This window comes from Neoarius graeffei, chromosome 1, assembly GCF_027579695.1.
Source record: "Neoarius graeffei isolate fNeoGra1 chromosome 1, fNeoGra1.pri, whole genome shotgun sequence".
Classification (NCBI taxonomy): Eukaryota; Metazoa; Chordata; class Actinopteri; order Siluriformes; family Ariidae; genus Neoarius; species Neoarius graeffei.
The window spans coordinates 94,073,225-94,097,774 of record NC_083569.1 but is presented as its reverse complement, the minus strand read 5'-3'; the positions used below and the strand labels follow the sequence as shown (position 1 = coordinate 94,097,774).

The following is a 24,550-nucleotide window of genomic DNA, read 5'->3' as shown; positions in this document are numbered from 1 at the left end:
CTTTTTTCATAGGTATCTTTATTGTATAATTAAGTCTAGGTGTTTTGCCATTGTTCATGTGTGGATTTGTTGATATTGTTAAGTATTTAACTTTAATATTTTGCACATTAGCTGTGGTCATAGATATCATTGCTATTGTTCATGCGTGGATTTATTGATACTGTTGCTAAGTATTTAACTTGAATATTTGAACATTTGCTGTGTTTTCTAATAAATGTGTGATGCCTAAAAGAAACCAAAAACACTTGGTGGATTTCTTGCAGTGCACTATGTAATTGTATCAAAAAACTAGTGTAGTTATTCATCAAGGCATACATTTGATCACATACAATAAGTCAATAAATGGAGGAAACAAAGGAATACATTTTGTAATCCTGATTATTGATGATGTTTGCTGGAGGGCTCTGGAGTATCCATAATGTGCATACAGAATGTTATAAATCCATACTGATACAGTGATGCATGCAATTTCTTTCAACACAAACATTTGGATTGAATGAACTCCATAGGTTACTGAGTGGCCTAATAATAGTTGCTCATAAAAGGAAAATATATATATATCTTCCATATATATCATGGAATTTTCATTTTAAGGCAACAGTCTATTCAGTCTAATTCTGACAGTTCTGCATTTAAAATGTTCATATACCAAATAATTGTATCACCTAAACTTGCTAGGTAGCTGATCACATGCATAGTAAAGTAGAAGTGCCAGCCAAAAACAGACTTCAAATTCAGTTGCTTGAGCTTGAAAATTTTACCGGGGGGCCCTAAATTGTAATCTTTCATAGGGCCCAAGATTTCTAGCGGCGCCCCTGCTCACACACACACACCTCTCTCACACTCTCTCCCCCCCCCACACACACTCTCTCACTCACACACACACACACACACACACTCGCGTAGTTTAACAGCTCTTGACAGCGTATTTATGCGGATCAATATAAACGTAATAAAAAAAAACGCAGCTGTGTGCATGAAGTTATTTTGGAAAACCGAGTTTAGAAAATATGCGTTTTTAAAAATACCCGGGTATGTGTAAACAGCGCCTTAGCGCATCAGAATGATCACATCTCATCCACGTGAGCTTGTTCTCGCAAGACACAGGAAAATGCCATGCACGATTAAAAAAAAAAAAAACCCTGAAAATTTCAGATGACTTTGCAGTCAACACCTGTAAGTTTCTTTCAATTAATTAATCAGTGTGATTTTAAAAGGACAAAAAGCTCATTCTTACCTGCTTTTTGCTTCTGCTTCTGAAGCTCTGAGGAGAAAACAGGTCCATTATTTTAACAAACAAAGAAACAAACATTAGTCAATTAATTTCCGAATAAATAATATCATATACCGTGAGTGATCTGAAGCCTTGCTGAAATTCTCTGTGAATTCAGCTGTGGATTTACTGATAAATCATCTGTTCTACTGTTTTGTGTTTATCCATCAGTTTATGGTTTTTGAAGATCATATTCTCTTCAAATTCTGTTTTCTGGATTTCTCTGTCTGCAGCTCTTTAATAAGTCTGCAGTCCTGCGTCTATAATGCAGTCAGCCACAGAAGCACTGGGCAGCAACACTGTGACTGCTGTGCTGAGAAACTTCAGAGCTGCCCACTGTGGCAGTGGCTCGGCGATGTGGAGGATCAGCAGCAGTAGCATGCAGTGCTGACAGACACAACAACATGCTCTCGACTCACAGTTCTTCCAGCTCCTGATTACTGCTCCCCAGTGTTGAATTATCACTTTCAGAGTTAATTTGTGACCAGTTGGACATATATAAACACTCTGGGTGTTAATTCAACACTGGGGATTTTGCTGAATGTAAGCTGAAGTTCACTAGTACACTCGTATATTAGCTCATGGACAAACAGTGTGTGTTTGGTGACCCCTGTATATATATTTTTTTAAATCACTGCAGCCACTTTTGGTTGGAGATACACACACACACACACACCCCTTATCGGGGTTCCTGGCCTGCCTATATAGAAACTTGAGTTTGGCGTTGGCCTTGCGTATAATATTTTCAGCTATATGGTTACCACTAAGAGACTGGTCTAAATCAACGCCTGAGTATTTAACACAGGATTTGCTGGTAATTTTTTGACCATTACATGTGATGTCCAGAGATTCGTTACTATTAAGTCTGTGTTTGGAGCCAAAAAGTACTGTATGGATTCTGTCTTGCCAAGGTGCAGAGACAACTTGTTGAGCCTGTGATCTGTGAGATAATTAATAAGTTGTACAGATACAGCTTTTTCCAAAACCTTACTTACAATACTGAGGATTGAGACCAGACGATAGTTGCCAGCTTCAGTTTTGCTATGTTTCTTACAGATCGGGGAAATTTTAGCAGACTTAATGTCAGAAGGGATCTTACCAGTAGAAAGGGACAGATTTAGAAGATGAGTGAGTGGAGAGGTTATGAACTCAGCTCCATCTTTTAAAAGATGTGTGGGAATCTGATCCAGTCCAGTTATTCGGATTTAGATTGAGGAGAGTCTTTTGGATGAATTCCTCAGAGATTGGTTCAAATGAGAACGGAGAGCCAGAGAGACGCACCTGTTCATAGCACTTATACACATGATTAGGGCCATATTTTCCACATCCGGATGGTAACTGCAGTTGCAGAGATGATGCAGTGGTTGAAAAGAAGTTATTGAATTTCTCTGCTACCTTGGTCTTATCAAAACAGATCTGGTCATCAATGTTTAAACGAATAATCTGAGAGTTTGACTTTACTTTAGAAGTGCCAAGTTTTTTTTTTTTTTAAATTCACCAAAGTTCAGTTAAAGTTAAACAACACTGATGACATTTTAAATTAAGAGCTTTTGTTTTAACTTCAAAATTTAAGGTATAACTACATAACTTTTTCAAGTGAAATGTGCTGTAAACCTCCTTGTCCTTTTACTTTTCACTTTTGCAGAAAGGGTTTGTGGTAATTGAAGTGAATAGATAAAGAAATAGAGGTGAGAGTTTGAGACAGGACTGAATTAAATCATCCTCTTCACAGAGAGCACGGCCAACTGGACTCCTGTGGACTGCTGACTAAAGCACAGGTTCTTTACCCTGGTCCTGGAGAACCCACTGTCCGACACATATTAGTGTTCTCTGTGCTCTAACACACCTGATCCAGACGATCAGCTCATTAACAGCTCTTCCTGAGTTAAAGTGAGTGTGTTAGAGCAGGAAAAACACTGAAATGTGTAGGACAGGGGCTTCTCCAGGACCAGGGCTGGGAATCTGTGGACTAAAGCTCCGGGATAAACTGATTGAAGCTGGAGACATTACAATGGAAAATGACTGAAATATTACCTTTCTTGTAACAGATAACTGCAGTTACTATCGATCCAACAGCAATAAGACATGCTGAAACTGAAACACCGACAACCCATCTCCAAGCATCAAAGACTTTACCTAAAATGAGAGCAAGAATAGAGATATTTTTAAGAAACCGTGCAAGAATTTGTGAAGAATTTGATAACTACTAAATACACACTTACTGACAGAATTGTAACAAAATATCCAATAGATATACAGGAATAAAAATAATGCAAAAATCGTGTGTTCATCATGCTCATGCTTCATCTTTAATCACCTCATCTGTGATGATGACAGTAGAATCTTACAGTATAAATATAAGAGCTTTTAATCATAGACACTTACGATTAATGATGACCTCTGTCTCCATCATGTGATGTTCTTGTAGAAGTCTGCAATAATATCTGTTGGAGTCGCTATAATCATAAACAGTGATGTGGCGTTTCACACTGAAGCCCTCAATGTCTCTGTGTGTCTGTGTATCTTCAGCAGGCAGAGCGGCTCCTTCTCTGTCCAGCCACACAACCACAGGTTCAGGTTTCCAGCCTCTGGACTCACACACTAGATTAATCCCTCCTGAGTGATCATAACTCTCCATCATGATCACTGGGTGGCTTCCCTGAGCTACAGGCAATAAACAAAGTATTGCTTTAAATATATTGAAATCATGTTCAACTGCTAACCCCCATAGAGGTGATTATTTTATGCTCATTTTCAGTTTAAAGACTGTTCTTAACATGGTCAAAGAGAATACTATGAAATGTGACACTAAATATAAAACTTTACTAATTTCACGAATTTCCTCATCAAAATCACCAACTTGCGTACCAGATCCCATACCTACATGTTTTTCAAACCGATAATACCAGGAGCAGTCAAACCTCTTCTAAAAATAATCTGTTCTTCCTTCAGCACTGGCTATGGACTTAAATCCTTTCAACTAGCAGTTATCAAACCCCGGATTTAAAATCCTGACTCAACCCCTGTCTGTGGTCCAACTATATCAAACCTCTCAGTTATCTCCAAGATCCTAGAAAAGGCTGTGACACAGCAGTTATGCTCACAGGAATAAAATTCATGAAACGTATCAGTCAGGATTTAGACCTCATTATGAGGTCTAAGTAATGAGACACTAGTTAAAGTGGTAACTAGAAAATGTTGTTCAGGAAATGGCCCTCTCCTGGCTCAGGTCCTATTTGACTGATTGTTATCAGTTTGTAGATGTAAATGGAAACTTCTCTACACATACTAAGGTAAAATGTGATCTTCCACAAGGTTCTGTTTTAGGCCCAGACTTTTATTATGAAATTATTCATAAACATGGTATTAGTTTCCACTGTTATGCTGATGACACACAGGAAACTACACATGGGAAACTAATACCAAGTTTAACCAAAGCCAGATGAGAGACCCAGTGTTTTTTTCCCCAGAAAAAAATTAAAGCCCTAAATTCTGGCATGATGAAACACAGACAATTGAGCGCCAACAGCGCAAAGCGAAACTAGGGGGGTCCGGGGGCATGCCCCCCCCCCCCGGAAAATTTTTTAAAAATAGATGCTCTCAGGTGCATTTTCAGGGTCTCTGAGAGGTTTTAGATCCATGATTATAGGATAGATTTTACCAGTGTTTCAATGATTTCTGACCTAAATAGTATTAAATGTATACACATTTGAAATTTCACCTTAAAGTTCAACATGCAAGTTAAACTGTTTTGTTATAGATTACTTAGGTATACGATAGATTTGAAAATCTACGGGGATCCCTTGCACTTAATTATCTATGATCAAGTAGTATCGTAACAAAAATGTGCATGAAAATATGAACAGTGGTTTGCTCCATCTTATGCAATCCAATGAAGAGAATCGATCATCATGACCTCCTGTTGATCACAAAGGGATCTGAACCTAAGAACTGCCACCTTAAAATAAGTTGCTGTATTACTATAACTAATGATTTAGAATATTTCTGATGCAATTACCGTAATATATGTATACTGTAACTAAGATACACTGAAAAGAAAAGTAAGGCAACTGCATATTATAAAGTTTAAATTTTGGCACTTTATTAAATGGACTAGATTAAGATTAAAACAAATTTAAAGGAAAAGAAAACTTAATTCATATATTTAAGTTTGCAGAAAGATTATGTATTTATAAAAACATTCATGAAGAGATTGTGTTTACAAGTGTCAAATGTAGCATAATTTCGAATAATAATGATCAGCATATTTGGCAGTGTGATGTCACTGTGAGCCTTTAACAAAAGAATAATTCTTTTGTTAAATGGATCCCAGTGACATCACACTGCTAAAAATGCTTATGATTATTTGAAATGATGCTATATTTGACACATTTGGACAACTTCACTTCATGAGAGTGTTTATAAGTACATAATCTTTCTGCAAACCCAAACTAATGAATTAAGTTTTCTACTCCTTTAAAGCAGATTAATTCTCCTCGGCTTTTGCTTGGCCCAATGTTGGGCGACCCTCTCATAGTCCATCTCGCTGTCATCCATGCTGATGTGGATCAAATTGTCCAGCGAGTCTTCTCCTAGCTTATTAAAGTCAGTCGGCTTTGTTCGTCTGGTGGGGAACAACATCGGCAGCCAATGAGATCGCTTATAATGAATTGGAAACTTCCGGGATGTCTGATGTTTTCTTTTGATATTTTTATTGGACGGTTTGAACACGTGATCTTGACGTAGCCAACAGATTACAGTTTGTTTACATCATACCACGCGGACATACTTTGACAGAATCAACACAAACATTGGGAAAAAAGACCACTTGTTTAACACAAATATCAATCAGTATGTAAATGGATCTGTTATTTGCTCTCCTATGTATCGAGTTACTTGTGGGTAGGAAATTTTAACGTATCGGTATAAATCTAAGCGTATCGGATTTTAACTAAAGCGACTAAGCGTTATCGGTAGGCAGAGCAAGCGTATCAGGCCCGATATGCTAAAACGCTTTGGGGAAAACCATGGAGACCACAGCTTAATGAGGTTGAGGAATATGTAAAGGACATTAGACACTGGATGCTTATTAACTTCCCCGTACTTAAATCTGACAAGATAGAAGTCGCTGTTCTAGAACCACATGCAGCTAGAAGTACGCTTTCTGATTACATCATAATTCTGGATGGCCTTTCTGTTTCATCATGTGCAGCAGTAAAAGACCTTGTTGTGATTATTGACTCCAGAATCTCATTTGAAGCTCATGTAGATAATATTCCAAGGATAGCCTTCTTTCATCTCAGAAATATTGCTAAGATAATAAATACAATGTCCCTACATGATGCAGAAACACTAGTTCATGCTTTTGTTACCTTTCGGTTGGATTATAGTAAAGCCTTACTGTCTGGATGTTCCAGTAGGTGCATAAACAAGGTCCAATTAGAACAGAATGCAGCACTGAGAGTCTTTACGAGACATGACCAAATCACCCCTGTCTTATCCACACTGCACTGTCTCACAATCAAATTTCTCAGTGATTATCAAATACTACTCTTGACCTACAAAGAACTAAACAGTCGTGCACCACAGTACCTGAGCTACTTCTGGTCTTTTATGTTCTGCCATAACTACTTCGGTCAAAAGGTGCAGGATATTTGTTGCTGCCTCAAATCATGAAGACTTCAGCAGGGGGAAGAGCCTCTTTATACAAAATCCCCATATTTATGGAAAAGCCTTCCAATGAGTGTTCAGGACCCAGACACAGTCTCTGTTTTGAAGTCTATGCTAAAAACATTTGTTTAGTCAAGTGTTTTGTTAATAGGTATTTATTAGGAGCAGATCTGGCGGGTTCATGGGCATAAAGTGTTTTGGTAAACTGGGATGGGATTTTGGTAAACTTTGGCTGCTGTCAACTTAATATACTCCTTCTTTTGGACCTTAGCTGTGCTTTGGCATTGTTCGTCATGAATTGCTTCTCTCTTATCTCTTTGCTTTTGGTATTTCTGGTTCTGCCTTTTCCTGGTTAAAATGCTTGTTGGTAAAATCCTGGTTAATTATCTGCTGTCATGGTTTGAATTTTCATTGCTATGCAGATTTACATCAGCTGTAGGCCTTCTACATCTGCCCTGCCCCCTCCCTTTCTGAACGCATCCATGACCTAAAGCTTTTAAAACTTAATACTGGTAAAACTGATTATCTTCTGATTGGTTCCAAATCAGTAACCTTCTCCAACAGTAGTCTTAATCTGGTCATTGATAGCACTGTCATTAAACCTTCACCCCACTGTACATAACCTTGGTGTTATCTTTGATTATGCCCTCTCTTTTGAAAAATATATAAAGTCCCTGTCTAAAATGGCCTTTTTTCCACCTTCACAACATTGCACGTCTCTGTCCTGCACTTAGCACCAAGGATGCTGAAACACTCATTCGTGCTTTTAATGCACAGTAATGTAGTTGTGGTAATGCTCTGTTCATTGGTCTTCCAGCTAAATCCATTGCTCGGCTTCAATATACAGGTAGTCGTCGACTTACGACCTATGCAACTTACGACCGATCAACTTTATGACCGTCTGGTTATGACTGGCAAGTGTTTCCCAGCTGAGCGTACGACAGTTTCCACCCCAGCTCCCGGCAGCGCCCAGCATCCAGCCTCTCACCGCGTACGACAGTTTCCGCCCCAGCTCTTGGTTGATGAAACGAGCAAATCCGCCCGCCAGCCCGAGTGCTGCAACAGCTGATGATGACGTAGATGACCCACAGCCAAGCACCAGTGATGTCAGCAGTCACTAAGTTTTGTATTTTGCTATGTTTTACATTTGCATTTTGGTATGTTTCAAACTAAAATGTGTTTTCTATTTTTCACACCTGTATTTCATATTTTTTTGTTTTGCACATATTAAACAAATTGTACTGTACGCAGTGTAGTATGCAGTGTTTGAGTTAAACCAAATAATGAGCCACGGTAATGAAATAAGAAAATGTTGATAAAATAAGACTTTAAGATAATTACAATATCATTACACATCACGGCAGCACGGTGGTGTAGTGGTTAGCGCTGTCGCCTCACAGCAAGAAGGTCCGGGTTCGAGCCCCGTGACCGGCGAGGGCCTTTCTGTGTGGAGTTTGCATGTTCTCCCCGTGTCCGCGTGGGTTTCCTCCGGGTGCTCCGGTTTCCCCCACAGTCCAAAGACATGCAGGTTAGGTTAACTGGTGACTCTAAATTGACCGTAGGTGTGAATGTGAGTGTGAATGGTTGTCTGTGTCTATGTATCAGCCCTGTGATGACCTGGCGACTTATCCAGGGTGTACCCCGCCTTTCGCCCGTAGTCAGCTGGGATAGGCTCCAGCTTGCCTGCGATCCTGTAGAACAGGATAAAGCGGCTACAGATGATGAGATGAATATACTTATGTTCATTTAACATAGACCGACTTACGACCAGATCGGTTTACGACTGGTCAGTCATAACCAAACGCAGTCGTAAGTCGACGACTACCTGTATTTAAAACTCTGCAGCCAGAATAAACACACACACACACACACACATATACTAAACACTCGGCACACATCACCCCATCCTCCAGACGCTCCACTGGCTCTTCTATCTCACATTCAGTACAAAATCCTTCTGTTTACATTTAAATACTCCATGGCCATGCTCATCAATATCTTATGGAATTATTTCAACCCGACTCTCCCCTTCACAGTCTCAGGTCTTCATCTTCTGGTCTGTTGTCTGTCCCCACATTTAAATTATCCACCATGGGTTCCAGGGCATTTAGGGTTGCAGCCCCCAAGCTGTAGAATTCTCTCCCTCAGTGTCTTTGGGATTGTACATCTCTTCCCAAATCTTCTCTCTTCTCTCTCTGCTGTTCCTCCTCTCCTGAGCACTAACTGTTCTATCTTCTTCAATGCTTCGAACAAATCTGTTATCTTTATGCTCATGTAAATTGTCATTTTGTGTTTTCCTTTCCTGTGTCTCCTATCTGTGTTTTCTTTTGGTTGATTTGTTTCTCTTTCTGTCGTGTCATTACTCTGTAAAGCATCCTTAGATGGGTGAAAGGTGCTATATCAATTAAACTTGTCGTTGTTGACTTTTAACCTGCTGATAGAGAATTACTCTCTGTTTAGACAGTACCACAACTCATTCATTTAAACAAACTTGCACATCCTGATGAGGTGCTGCCTGTTTAGACAGTGAAGGGGCTTCCTGACATGTAAATTGAACATTTAAGATTTTTCAGGAGGCTCAAGCATCTGGACATTTTCATGGACTTAAATGATCAGTCTTTGAGTGCTCAGAGCTTCACGCAATTCGCTGCTTTTCCTGTTCTGTAGATGCACCTTCCACAATCTCGGTCACAATCTGGGCCGAATAAAACCTCTGAGTATGAAATCAGTCAAAAGAATTCTGAGAGAGATTACATTTTGGTTCATTTCTTTAAAAGAAGTGATTAAGATTCTTAATTCCTGATTGTGCTCAAATTCATGAGAGTTCAAGAAAAGTTCTAATGAGTCAGAAGTTGATAAAACAGCTGTAGTCAGACACAAAGCATGTATTTTTAGGAAAGGTTTCAAACGGCCAAAATGATCATGAGATAATTAAATGAAAATTGTCAAATTTTTGTGATGGAACTGATTTCTTCATCTTAAAAACAGAGAAGATGCAACAGTGCTGGAGTGATGATTTCGACACATCAGGAGAGAATAAATAGAGAGCACCGTGTCCAGCACGACCATCTGCAAGGACTTGAAGAGGGAAAGGAACAATACTGTCATCACTAAGAAAGCAGAGCAGAGGATGTACTTTCTCCCCCAGCTGAGGAAACAGGAATATTGAGAAAGTCGTCATAGGATACTCTTTGATATTGAGATGGACCTCAGTGTATTCTCTGTCAATATTCCTTCTTCCTGTGGCCTGGTTGCTTTACTGTTTGCGAGGCCTGGGACCAAATGACGTGTGTGACGCATTTCCCTCCAGTTAAAAAGACAGACAGTGCGTTCTGACAATCAGTGACGATCCTTATCAATAACAAGTCCCTACAATTTCTGAGAGAAGTTAATGTTGTTGTATTTTTGATTTTGCTGTTGTGTTTTGTTATTTGCTGTTGTGATTACCGATTTCTCATTGTGTTTTTTGATTTGTTGTTTTGATTCTTTATTTGTTGCTGTGATTTGCCCTTCAGGGCCACTGTGGTAAATGTGCACTGTAGGATCGCTATAAACTGACAACAAATTCTTTGTACGTTCAGGTTTGGACCTGTCCTGCATGTTTTAGTGTTTCCCCTTCAGCTAATTAACAGCCCTTCCTGAGTTAAATCAGGTGAGTTAGAACAGCAAAAACACATTTCACTGCATAAAGCTTCAGTGCAGAAATGAATCTTACCCTCGACATCGATGTGAACAGTGATGTCATCATACCAGGATTTGTCCTGAATGAGACACTTATATCTTCCTTCATCAGAGACTCGGAGAGCTGAGAGTTTGAGTGAAGCGTTGCCTTTCTGTAGCTCCTCTTTAAATAGTGATGTTCTTCCTCTGTAGGGCTGAGCCTGCTTTTCATTTCTGTCTTTATGATCCTTATAGAGATGCACTAATGAAGCCACTTCCTCTAGTCTCATCCATTCCACTGTCATGTCCACAGCGCTGGTGCTGGGTTTGAGAAAACAGGGCAAAACCAGATCTTCACCAGCTACAGCAACAAGAGGAGCTTCTGGACCAACCATCTGGAATCGCTCTGTGTTAAAAAAAACAACAACAACAACAGTATATCAGTGTGTAGCACCTGCGATATGCAATGTGCTCAGGACCAGTGTGTAGGTTCGATAAGAGCAGTAATTAAGTATGTAATAAAGAGACCACAGACCATGAGATAAGTTTTAACTGCCGGCGTACTTTTATCGAGAAAATTGTATGAAATCGATACACCAAGATATGTGATTATGCCATGAAATGCAAACATCAATTGCAGATAACATCAAAAATAAAATAAAACTTATCAAATATTTGATCTTCTTGTTTTATATTCCCCCTTTTCCCTATAGGTTTTGTTCAAGTATTCAGGTTTCAGTTGTTAGTAATCAAACTAAAGGTTATTTTATCCTCTTTTAGGATTTAAGTTCTATTTTTCTAATTTTAGGCCTATTTTAGTTTAATCCCCCCTTACTTTTGTCTTAATGATTCACTTTTTACCAGAATATATTCCAGTTAATCATTAAAAAAAAAGAAAAGGAAACCTTATCTTTCCACATTCACAATTCACCTGAGAAAATGAAATACAATTGTTATTAAATTTGTCCACTGCAATTCACAAATCACCATAAACAGTTCCTGCTTATCAGCCTTGAAATGTCCAGATAGCATGCAGTGCAGACCGCAGTGAAAAAATGACAAAATGAATGTCCAGGCTATAGACCAGGGGTGGGCAATTATTTTTTCCATGGGGCCACATGAGAAACAGAAAATTTTGTGGAGGGCCGGACCAAAAGGCTGAACTAAATTCTGCATAATATTAATTGTATTTCTTTATATAAAGCAATAAATAACATTGTTTTTACAAGCTGCTAAGACTGGTAAGAGTATGGAAAAAACGAGGTTGCCTTACAAAAAATGTCATTTATTCAATCAAATTTCCCAAAACAATGGTTAACAAAATGTGAACGTTTGTACCATTTTTTTTTCAGTCACATTCACCCCAAAACACAATAAAGACATCACAATATTGTCTTTCTACTCCAAATATCAAGCAAGATACATCAGATTATAATAATGATGCCCACATTTGTAGTCTAATCACCTCATTTGGTGTTTTTCAGTTTTTCGGATCTGCTCTCCGCAAACTAAACACACGGCTTTATCTCTGACTTCAGTAAATAAATACTTAGCAGTCCATGTTTTGTTGAAAGCCCTACATTCGGCATCTACCTTTCTTCTTTTTGCGGACATTTTGGGGGCTAAAGTCTTCTTGAGACCTGCTCGCAACAACGTAGATTCAGTGTAGGAATCAGATCTATTGACCCATCCCACGTGACCTCACGACAAATGCGGCTGCCATTTTGGACATGAACTACCAGTAGTCTACCACAGCCAACAACGAGGAACGAGCATCGAAAGGAATATAGCCATCAAAGAAAGTTTTTACTTTCAGCAAGACTTCCATCATGCCATTATATTGTTGTGCACCTGGATGTAGTAACCATCAACACACAAAGTAAGATTTATCATTTTATCGGATCCCGACAGATGCTGACCGATGGAGAAGATGGATGGTCTCTAAAATATTGGCAAAATGATGTTTATTGACATAGCAATCATGTGTAACGGGAAGCATTTGCATATCCGAAGTGTTGTGTTTACATCAAAGATAAAATAAACCGATATGACAACAACTGCTGCTGCCAGGTTGGGGACACAAACTACTGTAGTAGAAAGGAAGTGTGCCAACAGTGCCAACACACTTCCTTTGTGGTTGATTCTGCTTTAAGGTAAGATGTATTTAATTATTCGTCTGCTGTGGGTTTGGAATCGGTAGCCTGACCGATTCGTTCATGTTTGTGGTGCTATTTGTTTGTTGATGCGTGTTGAAATGGAAGATTAGTTGTTGACATGATTTCCAGTGATGCTTTGGTGCTGCTGTGGATCAGATGTGTTGAGTAGCCTGACTGTTTTTTTTTTTCTTGCGTGTGGTATCATTGTTGACGCAAGGTTGTTTTTTGAACATGCCAATGCGGACACGATTTCCCTTGATGAGTTATGACTTCAGATGCGATGCGTGTGTGGAGGTGTGGAGTCCACGTGATATATGCGTAAGATAGGCTTCTCATGTGTTTGGAGATCCGCGCTCTGAGACAAGTGCAAGCACCCCCCAGGGAAGAAAAGGGACCCCCCGAAAATATCGGCATAGTTCGAACACTGGGTTGGAGAAAGTAATGGCAAATAGTGAGTGCACAAACCATAGAAGGTAAACTGTACACAGCGCCAGGGCAGTGTGATGGTATGTCTACTTTTAGATTGTGTTAGCTTATCAATGAACACACTCGTCACTCGACGAGTTTCACGTCTTTACGACGAATACTTAAATGTGTGTTAGGTATTATTGTTGCAGTCTAAGCAGTCATTGTAGCAGCTAGATGAGCGAGAACCGAAAGGGTCTGTGCCATAAACCGTTATTTCTTCATGTCCAAAATGGCGGTCGCGTTTACGAAGGTCACGTGAGTGGGAAGGGTCAATAGATCGGCTCAGGCTCCGGCGCCTGCTGGTGACGTCACACTATGTGATTGGCTGGACCATTTGAAGGATGACGTACAAGTTTGTGGTTGGTCTGGACAAATTATGGAAGTAGTTATCGCAGGATTAGGTTTTGTGGGATTTGAGCGGGGAGAAAAAGATGGCGAACTGAGCAGGTGTTTCCGTCTGAGCTCCTAAATAAAGTCCCGATGTATTAGTTTTTGTAGTTATATAATCCACTTTCCGGAACAGTAAAAAAGAAAAACTCAATCCAAACATGAAAAAAAACAACAGTACGAAACCTTCAATGGCTAAAAGCCTCCCATTTACAACCCGTATGAATAGTGAGCATGACTATTCAACGCCGATGGAGACAGCTAATGCTAGCAGCAACAAACGGGACAGAGTGTCGACAACCCCTGCAGATACTCCAGAAAAATCACACATGGAGAAGAAAGCAAAAGGTACGACTCAGGAGAATGACTCCGATACGTCTACTGACACCATACTGAAAGCTATCGACACCCTTGGAAAACGTGTTGATGACCGCATGGGCGAAGTTAGAGAGCAGATGCAACAACACAGCACCATGCTGGCTGCTATCGCCAAATCAGTGCAGCTCAACTCAGAGGAGCTGAAAGAGTGTAAAACAAAAATAAAACACCTGGAGAAACAGATTGAATCACTCACAAAGGAAAATGATGACATTAAGGATCGGCTGTTGAATCAAGAAAGATACAAAAGGCGATGGTGCCTTCGCATTCAAGGAAAAAAGGAGAAGGTGAATGAAAACATCAGAGCAGAGGTGGTGGAGCTTCTGGGCAGAATTGCACCAGACCTGAAGATGAAGATGGACGAAGAGGTCGACGTTGTCCACAGAGTGGGACGAGCGATGGAGAGCAGGCATCGACAAATCATTCTGTTTGTGAGATGTACAGTGAGAGATGACATCTGGAGGAGAACAAGGGCTTCCCATGTGTGTAAAGAAGAAGGGATCCGCTTTGCTGAAGACCTGACCCAAGAGGACTGGAGATCCAGACAGGCAATGTGGCCAAAAATCGACCAGGCCAGGAAGGAAGGCAAGGCTGCAGGTTTCAGGGGTCCATTTGGTTTCATAGAAGGCAAGCGCATTATGATTGAGACTCCAGGTATGGGTTGACATCTAAATGTGAAATAGATACACAGTGGAACATTCCGGTAATGGGACTTTTACCTCAAAGCTTTTCACTCCACCTCCCTAAACCTTTTCATAAACCTTGTTCATGTGTTCTGTGTTCCAGTTGAAAACTGACATTTCTTTTTTTTTTTCTTTTAATACAAGGGGACTCAAAGACTCTGTAAAACGCAAAGCTGTTTTTTTTTTTGTTCTGCAAGGGGCAACAAGCAAATTGCATCTTTCTCCAGGAAACTCATTCTGATGAGTCTGATGTTAAGTTTTGGTCACAACAATGGGGAGATAAAATCTTCTTAAGTCATGGTACAAACCGCTCGGCTGGAGTTGCCATTTGTTTTAACAGATGTCCTGGTAAGATTTTGTGTAACAAGGTGGATAAAGATGGACATTGGATTGCATGTGTTTTGAATATTGATAACATTCTTATTATCTTGATTAACATTTATGGGTATAACAATGATCAAAAAAATAGGAATTTGTTGCATCAAATATCAACAGTTATAAGGGAACTTAATACAAAATTTCCCACTGATCATTTGATAGTTGGGGGTGATTTCAATGTAACCCCTGATGAGTGGATGGATAGATGGCCTTCAAAACTCTCAAGGGAACATAGAAACCCTATCATGGAAAGTTTCACTAACGATAACAAATTAATAGATATCTGGAGAACCTTAAACAAAGATGTCAAACAATTTACCTGGCACAAACCCAATGGTCAAATTAGATCTCGTATTGATTACTGGTTGGTCTCAAATTCAATTTCACAATATGTTACAGAGACAACAATCTCTAATTGTCCTTTGAGTGACCATTGTACTATTAATTTAAGACTAAAAAACAGAGTTCAAAACAACAAATTTAAAGATTATTGGAAATTTAATGCCCAGCTGCTGAGAAACGTGGAGTACTGTGACTCAATTAAAACACTAATTGCTGACATCAAAAACAACGATTCTATTAGCACACTGATATCCAAATGGGAATATCTAAAATTTTGCATTAGAAAATTATCAATTGCACTTGGTAAAAAACTAAATAAACAAAGGAAAGAAGAAGAAACAATTGTGGTTAAAGAACTTATGAAGCTTTATAGCAAGTTGGATTGGACTGAGGAAGAGAAAGTAAGAATTAATAACCTGCAGTCCCAATTGGATGTGATATATGTGAATAAAGCCAAGGGTGCCTATGTGAGGTCCAGAGCCAGATGGATAGAAGGGGGAGAAAAAAATACAGCCTACTTTTGTAATTTAGAAAAACACAGACAAGAATATAACTCAGGTTGTAGTCTAATAATCAATGGAGAGGAATGCACAGATCCTAAGTGTATTTCAAAGGAAGTCTTTAATTTCTATAGTAACCTTTATAAATCCTCATATTCAGAACAGAATGTTACATCCTTCTTTGACAAAATTAATAATTTGATTCCGGTAATTGATGATGACTTTAAAGAAATATGTGACAAAGACTTAACTGTGGATGAATTTGATTATGCTATTAAAAATATAGCATCTGACCGCTCACCAGGGCCAGATGGAATAACAACAAATTTCTATAAACATTTTTGGGAAGATATTAAACTCCTATTGTTCCAAGCTTTAATTGAGTGTATAAGTCAAAAAGAACTCATGGAAACAATGAAACAGGGGGTAATAAAATTGATTCCAAAACCTGGAAAAGATAAGAAAATTTTAAGCAACCTAAGACCTATAACACTTTTAAATACGGACGACAAAATTTTTACAAAAGTCTTGGCAACAAGATTAAAAACAGGTATCTCTAAAATAATTAGCCCAATACAATCAGGATTTTCTTAAAGGAAGGATGATCTATAACAATATTCGTTTGGTTCTGGATCTCATTGATTATAATCACCTAATTAAGGACGATGGTTTTAGGTTGTTCCTGGACTTCCACAAAGCATTTGACTCAATTGAACATGCCTTCATTATTAACACCTTTAAACATTTTGGATTTGGTAATGCATTTCTTGATATGATTGCTATGTTATACACTGATATTAATAGTTGCGTTTCCCTCTCAGAAGGTACATGCTCCAGATTCAGGGTAGACAGAGGCATCAGGCAGGGCTGCAGTATTTCACCTCTTTTATTTATTGTAGCTACAGAATTACTAGCCATAACTGTTATAAACTCAGATATTAAAAGATTAGACATAAACAACCACAAATTAATTATAAGTCAGCTTGCTGATGATACAACAATTTTTCTAAAAAATGAACAAATTCCTTTGGCCTTAGAAACAATAAGGTTTTTCTCTCAAGCTTCCGGTTTGCACCTGAATCTGGAAAAATGTGAACTCTTGAGTATCCATAGTTGTTCTGATTCTTTATTGTATGATATGCCTATCAAAAATGAGATCAAATATCTAGGAATTTGGATAACTAAATGTGCAGACGTTAGTGAAAAAAGAATATTCAAAATACTTTTGATAAATGCAAAAAAACTTTAAATAATTGGCTGCAAAGGGATTTAACACTGTTTGGTAGAACAATATTAACCAAGGTTGAATCATTATCTAAATTAATCTATCCAGCATACTCCCTAGCTATCCCACCAAGGATTGTAAAAGAAATGAATAGAACACATTTTAATTTCATATGGAAAAATAAACATCACTACATTAGAAATGGAGATTTGATAAAGGACTATGAGGATGGTGGCATAAAAGCAATTGACTTTGAAATTATGAATGAAATGTTAAAGATCAAATGGATCCGTTCCTTCTTAAGAAATGATGATGAGATATGGTTCTCGTTGCCTTCTCTTATTTTCAACAAAGTTGGAGGTATTGAGTTTCTATTAGTATGTGATTTTGAAATATCCAAACTGCCCATAAAACTTTCTCAATTTCACCAACAGGCTCTGTTATATTGGAAAATGATGTTCAAACATAATTTCAGCCCCCATAATGTGCCATTGTGGAATAATAGGGTGATATTGAGTCAGAGGAGGTCTATGTTTATGGAAGACTGGATGGCAAAACAAATTTGGTCTGTTATGCATATTTTGGATGGAAATGGAAACATACTTGAGCTAAATTATTTTAATGCTAAATATAGTATGAGTTGCTCCAGTGAGACCTATAGGAAAGTCACACAGAATATCCCAAGAGCTTTTATCCATTTCATTAAGAATAATATTTGGAACATACCAACTCCAAATTTACACAAAGTAAAGATAGATGATCTGGATTTAGTCAACGAAAAATGTAACAATAAATTTTTAAGGCAGTACACTTTATATCCAAGTATAACAAAAAGCTCACTCATTCTGAAAGATTATAACAATTCTGATATATTATCTATTCGAACAAGATACTTAAAATTCCCAATTTCCCCAAAATGTAAAGAAGTTCATTTTAAAACTATAAATAACATTCATCCCTCAAATGAATTTATAAAAAGATTTAAATTTGATGTAGCAAACTGTTATATTTGTAAAACAGATATGGAAATGACAGAGCACCTGTTTTACAAATGTGAAATTGTCCAAAGTCTGTGGAAATCTCTCCATGATTTAATATCATCCAGCTCCAGAAATATTGACTCCTGGTCCTTTCAAAATATTCAAATGGGAGTAATCCTTAAAGATAAGAAAACTGAGTTTTTGGTGAATAATCTCATTATTTTTACAAAATATTACATACACAAATGTCGATATGCTAAATCCCCCCCCCCCTTCATGGCCTGCTCTTAAGAATTAACTGTCCTTGTTACAAAAATGTCTGAAATATATAAACAATCCCCATGCAAATATACTGTACACATTCATAGCAGAAGTTAACCTTTCTGTGGCAGCGGGGGCATGGTCTAGCATCGGTCTGCGACAGGAGGGCGGAGTCGGGGAAGTTAAGTGGCAGAATCATTACACCTGTTGTTAATTAATGTGTTTGTGTGTCTTCCCAGGGACCGCGCCCTATTTAAGGAGAGAGAGCGAGAGCAGAGGGGGCTCTCTCTCCACAACCAGACGGCTGATGTGTGTGCGTGTGTGGGAACATATATTTAATGCTGAAAAGCTGAATAAAAGAGAGTTTGTGAAATCAGTTCTGTCCTGCCGTCCTTCTGTGCACCACCCACCTACATGGACTGCTACAGTGGTGCCGAAACCCGGGACCCGAGCACAGAAGACAACAGCCCCATGGAGTCCTCCACCTTCGCCGACCTGATCCACGCCCTCGCCACGGCCCAACAGAGCCAGCACCAGGCGCTGCTCGCCCTCCAAAAGGAGCAAGAACAACGGTTCGAGGCCCTGGTGCTGGCGCAACAGGAAGATCGTCGGGCGTTCCGGCACCTCCTCGCGTCGGCGGGGTCCACCATCTCCACCGCCGCGGGCCCTTCCCCCCTCACGAAGATGGGCCCGCAGGACGACCCCGAGGCATTCTTCACGCTTATTGAGCAGGTAGCAGAGACCTCGGGGTGGCCAGTGGAACAGCACGCAGCGCGCCTCCTCCCCCTGCTAATGGGAGAGGCGCAGCTGGCCGCGCTACAGCTCCCCTCCGACCGCCGGCTGGCCTACGCGGACCTTCACCGGGCTGTCCTCCAGCAGGTGGGATGCACCCCGGAGCAACAACATCAGCGTTTCCGCGCTCTGCGCTTGGAGGAAGTCGGCCGGCCGTTTGTGTTTGGCCAGCAACTCCGGGACGCCTGCTGGCAGTGGTTGAGGGCCGACAGTTGCAACGTTGAGGGACTCATCGACCAGGTGGTACTGGAACAGTTCGTTGCGCGTTTACCAGCGGGAACCGCAAAGTGGGTCCAGTGCCACCGCCCGGCGTCGCTGGATCAGGCAATCGAGCTGGCGGAGGATCATCTGGCGGCTGTCCCGGCGGCAGGACAGCAGATGGCATCTTCTCTTCTCTCTCCCTCTCTCTCTCCCCCCCTCCTCCTGTGTCCCGTACTCTCCCTGTTCCCCCACCGTGGAGGCGGGGGCCGGCACCACCCCAGCCGGCCTGCCGCACCCACGGTGCCCTCCCGTTTCTCCCTTCTGTGTCTGTCTCTCCCCCACCTCAGGTGAGTGAGCCCCAGATCACCGGTGCAGAGGGAAAGCCCGGGCCGGTTTGCTGGCGCTGCGGGGAGCCGGGCCACCTTCAACAGCAGTGCACGGCGATGGAAGTGGGCGCGGTGGTTCGGATCCCCGACGCGCCAGAGGCCGCCCTCGATCGGGTTGGAGCGTATCGCATACCGGTGAGTATCCAAGGGACTACATAACAGGCATTGGTGGATTCTGGTTGTAATCAGACCTCAATTCGCCAAAGCCTGGTTCAAGACGAGGCATTGGGGGGAGCGCAAGGGGTGAAGGTGTTGTGTGTGCATGGGGATGTTCACCGCTACCCTTTGGTGTCGGTCCACATTATTTTCAGAGGGGAGAAATTTATAGTGAAGGCGGCGGTTAATCCTCGCCTTACCCACTCTTTAATTTTGGGGACTTGATTGACCGGGATTTCGGGGTTTAATGACATGCCTAGTAAAGAGTGGGTCCTGCCATTTGAAAGGGGGAGGTCCCGGTGTCGCTTTGGCGGGAGCAGCTGTCACAGAGCCGTCTACGTCATCTCCACGTCAGAGTGAGGAGCCGCCGGCTCCTCCTCTCTCTACTGGGGAATCCCTCGCGGATTTCCCATTAGAGCAGTTGCGAGACGAGACTCTGCGGCATGCATTTGACCAAGTGAGAGTAATCGATGGTCAAACGCTCCAGCCGAACGCCACCCCGTCCTTCCCCTACTTCGCGATTATGAAGGATAGATTATACCGAGTGACGCAGGACACTCAAACTAAAGAGCGAGTCACACAGCTTTTAATTCCGAAAAGCCGCCGGGAATTGGTATTCCAGGCGGCTCACTTTAATCCCATGGCGGGACACTTAGGGCAGGATAAAACACTAGCCCGAATAATGGCCCGGTTCTATTGGCCGGGGATTCGCGGCGATGTCCGTAGGTGGTGTACGGCGTGCCGCGAATGCCAGTTAGTAAATCCAGCGGCCATTCCAAAAGCGCCTTTGCGCCCTCTACCATTAATCGAGACCCCGTTCGAAAGAATTGGGATGGATCTCATCGGGCCATTAGATCGGTCAGCACGAGGGTACCGCTTTATATTAGTTCTGGTGGACTATGCAACGCGATACCCGGAAGCCGTGCCTCTTCGCAATATCTCAGCACGCAGTATTGCGGAGGCGCTCTTCCGCGTCATCTCCCGAGTTGGAATCCCGAAAGAGATTCTGTCTGATCAAGGCACCTCGTTTGTCACAAACACTGAACGAACTGTATGGGTTATTAGGTATTAAGCCGATCTGCACCAGCGTGTATCACCCAATCACCCATAAACGGACGGTTTAGTGGAACGGTTTAATAGCACCCTTAAAAACATAATTAAAAAATTTGTAAGTGAGGACGTGCGTAACTGGGATAAATGGCTCGAACCCTTGCTCTTTGCAGTGCGAGAGGTCCCCCAAGCCTCCACGGGGTTCTCCCCGTTTGAATTATTATATGGGCGTAAGCCGCGCGGCATTTTAGACGTGCTGCGAGAAAATTGGGAGGAGGGACCTTCACCAAGCAAAAATGAAATTCAATACGTTATTGACCTGCGCGCAAAACTCCACACACTCACACACCTAACCCAGGAGAATTTGCGGCAGGCCCAAGAACGGCAAACCCGCCTGTACGACAAGGGTACATGCCTTAGAGAGTTTGCACCGGGAGAGAAAGTACTCGTACTGTTGCCCACATCGAGCTCTAAATTAGTCGCCAAGTGGCAAGGACCCTTTGAGGTCACACGGCGAGTCGGGGACGTCGACTATGAGGTGAAGCGAACGGACAGGGGTGGGGCGCTACAGATTTACCACCTCAACCTACTCAAACTCTGGAACGAGGAGGTCCCCGTGGCGTTGGTGTCGGTGGTTCCGGAGAAGGCGGAGCTGGGGCTGGAGGTTCAAAAAGGAACATTAGCATCACGTCCCTCTCCGGTCCCCTGTGGAGACCACCTCTCCCCGACCCAACTCGCGGAGGTTGCCCAGTTGCAGACCGAGTTAACGGACATGTTCTCACCCCTGCCCGGCCGCACTAACCTCATAGAGCACCACATTGAGACGCCCCCGGGAGTGGTAGTGTGTAGCCGCCCTTACAGGTTACCCGAACACAAGAAAAAGGTGGTTCGGGAAGAACTCGAGGCCATGCTTGAAATGGGCATCGTCGAGGAGTCCCACAGTGACTGGAGCAGCCCGGTGGTCTTGGTACCCAAGGCCGACGGGTCGGTCCGGTTCTGTGTAGACTATAGAAAAGTCAACATGGTGTCTAAATTCGATGCGTACCCAATGCCTCGTATTGATGAGTTGCTCGATCGGCTAGGCACGGCTCGTTTTTACTCGACACTGGATTTAACAAAGGGTTATTGGCAGATCCCCTTGACTCCATTATCCCATGAAAAAACGGCCTTTTCCACACCGTTCGGCTTACACCAATTCGTCACACTTCCTTTTGGGCTGTTTGGGGTGCCCGCTACGTTTCAGCGGCTGATGGACAGGGTCCTCCGCCCCCACGCCACCTATGCGGCCGCGTACTTAGACGATATCATTATTTATAGTAATGACTGGCCGCGGCACCTACAACACCTGAGGGCCGTCCTTAGGTCGCTGAGGCGGGCGGGTCTCACGGCCAACCCGAAGAAGTGTGCGATTGTGTGGGTGGAAGTACGGTATCTGGGCTTCCACTTGGGCAACGGGCAGGTGCGTCCCCAAATTAACAAGACTGCAGCGATTGCGGCCTGCCCGAGGCCCAAGACCAAAAAGGGGGTGAGACAGTTCCTGGGGCTGGCTGGCTATTATCGTAGGTTTATACCTAATTATTCGGATGTCACCAGCCCGCTGACTGATCTGACCAAAAAGGGGGCACCAGATCCGGTCCAGTGGACGGAGCAATGCCAGCGGGCTTTTTCTAAGGTTAAGGCTGCACTGTGTGGGGGGCCACTTTTACACTCCCCTGACTTTTCTCTCCCCTTTATGTTGCAGACGGATGCGTCAGACAGAGGGCTGGGGGCCGTTTTGTCCCAGCAGGTGGAGGGGGAGGATCGCCCCATCTTGTACATTAGTCACAAGCTGTCAGTGCGTGAGGGGCGCTACAGTACCATCGAGAAGGAGTGCCTGGCGATCAAGTGGGCGGTCCTCGCCCTCCGGTACTACCTGCTGGGACGCCCTTTCACCCTCTGTTCGGACCTCGCGCCCCTCCAGTGGCTCCACCGCATGAAGGATGCCAATGCGCGGATCACCCGTTGGTATCTGGCACTCCAACCCTTTAACTTCAAGGTGATCCACAGGCCGGGGGCGCAGATGGTCGTGGCGGACTTCCTCTCCCATCAAGGGGGGGGGGTAGTCAGCTGCGGGCCGGACGGCTGCCCGGCCTGAGTCGGGCGGTGGGGGTATGTGGCAGCGGGGGCGTGGTCTAGCATCGGTCTGTGACAGGAGGGCGGAGTCGGGGAAGTTAAGTGGCAGAATCACTACACCTGTTGTTAATATGTGTTTGTGTGTCTTCCCAGTGACTGTGTCCTATTTAAGGAGAGAGAGCGAGAGCAGAGGGGGCTCTCTCTCCACAACCAGACGGCTGATGTGTGTGCATGTGTCTGAGTGTGTGGGAACATATATTTAATGCTGAAAAGCTGAATAAAAGAGAGTTTGTGAAATCAGCAGCCGGTTTCACTAAGTTAGACTATGACTTTAACTTAGACAGCAGGTATTGTCGGGCTTAGCATAGACGTCTAACAAATACTGTTGCACAAAGCAGTTAAGACTCCGACTATCTTAAGTCGTACTATGCTGCAAAGGATTGTGGGTATTTTAAGACTCTTTTCAAAACAAAAAAATGGTGGACAGTGGTCGTTCAGTGCCGTTTAGCCACTCGGAAAATCTGGCTATATTAGAGGAATTTAATTCCTACAAAGACGTTTTATTAAGCAAATTCAGCGAAGAATGTAGCAATAAGAAAAAACATGAAGTGTGGGAAAAAATAACGTCGTCTGTGAATAGCATTAATCCATCTGCAAGAAGAGATGTTGCTGCCGTGCGTAAAAACACCCCCACTGGAGGAGGGGGTTTGAAGAAACTAAAAGTAACCACCGAAATGGTCATCAACATTTATGGCGACGAGTCGCCCTTATTCTGGGGAGTGAAAGGAGGAAAGGAGAGCGGAGTAACCGGCTTCGCCAGACCCAGCAGCAACTCCCTTAGAAACGTTGCTAGCAATGTTGAAGCTGAGGCTCCTTCACCCTCGGAGTTGTCATCACCCAGTACCTGCGCGGATGGGACACTACACGAAGAGCCCACCAAAAGGAAAGACTGCAACTTAAATTGAAGAGACTCGCGCAGATGGAGGAGTGATGTAGTAGTGTGTGTGTGTGTTGTGTGTGTGAGAGTGTATGAGAGAGAGAGAGATAAGTGATGAGTGGTGATGTAATTATATGCATAAATGAATTGATATTATATTATTTATATATATTTATAAGTAATAAAATGAATAAGCTGGCATTACACTGTTCTTTACTGAATACTTTATAGTTAGATTATAATAGCCTAAATTTGTGTATTACATACTTGCAATGTACTTCACTGCCTTAACATTTCAAGCTTTCTTGTAGTTATTGACATTGATGGCACTTATGGCTTGACTGTTTTTTTTAAATTAAATTTTATAGCCCTTAGACCCATATTAGACTGGGGGGAGGGTGTCTTACTTTTTTAAGCCTAAAATTAGACTTAAAAAATTAGTCTTAACTTTTGTGAAACTGTCTTACTTGCATTAGACTGGTCTATAAAGAAACTTAAGACCAATCTTAACCCATAGACCAGTCTAAACTACTTTGGTGAAACCGGACCCAGTTC

General features: G+C 42.1%; 1 protein-coding gene across 4 annotated transcripts in view; it reads right to left on the bottom strand.

The window, feature by feature from the left end:
• Nucleotides 1–24,550, bottom strand: part of LOC132871165 (butyrophilin subfamily 1 member A1-like) — a 165,955-nt gene that overhangs the window by 84,079 nt on the left and 57,326 nt on the right. For 3 of the 4 annotated variants that reach the window (XM_060905304.1, XM_060905488.1, XM_060905374.1), the window contains 4 exons: nt 10,659–11,009; nt 3,659–3,937; nt 3,308–3,409; nt 1,238–1,264 (listed from right to left, as the gene is read on the bottom strand). In XM_060905304.1, coding sequence (XP_060761287.1) covers nt 1,238–1,264; nt 3,308–3,409; nt 3,659–3,937; nt 10,659–10,998 — 748 coding nt within the window. In that variant the 5' untranslated portion in view covers nt 10,999–11,009. The remainder of the gene's footprint in view (nt 1–1,237; nt 1,265–3,307; nt 3,410–3,658; nt 3,938–10,658; nt 11,010–24,550) is intronic. The other variant, XM_060905424.1, reaches the window with a different exon arrangement.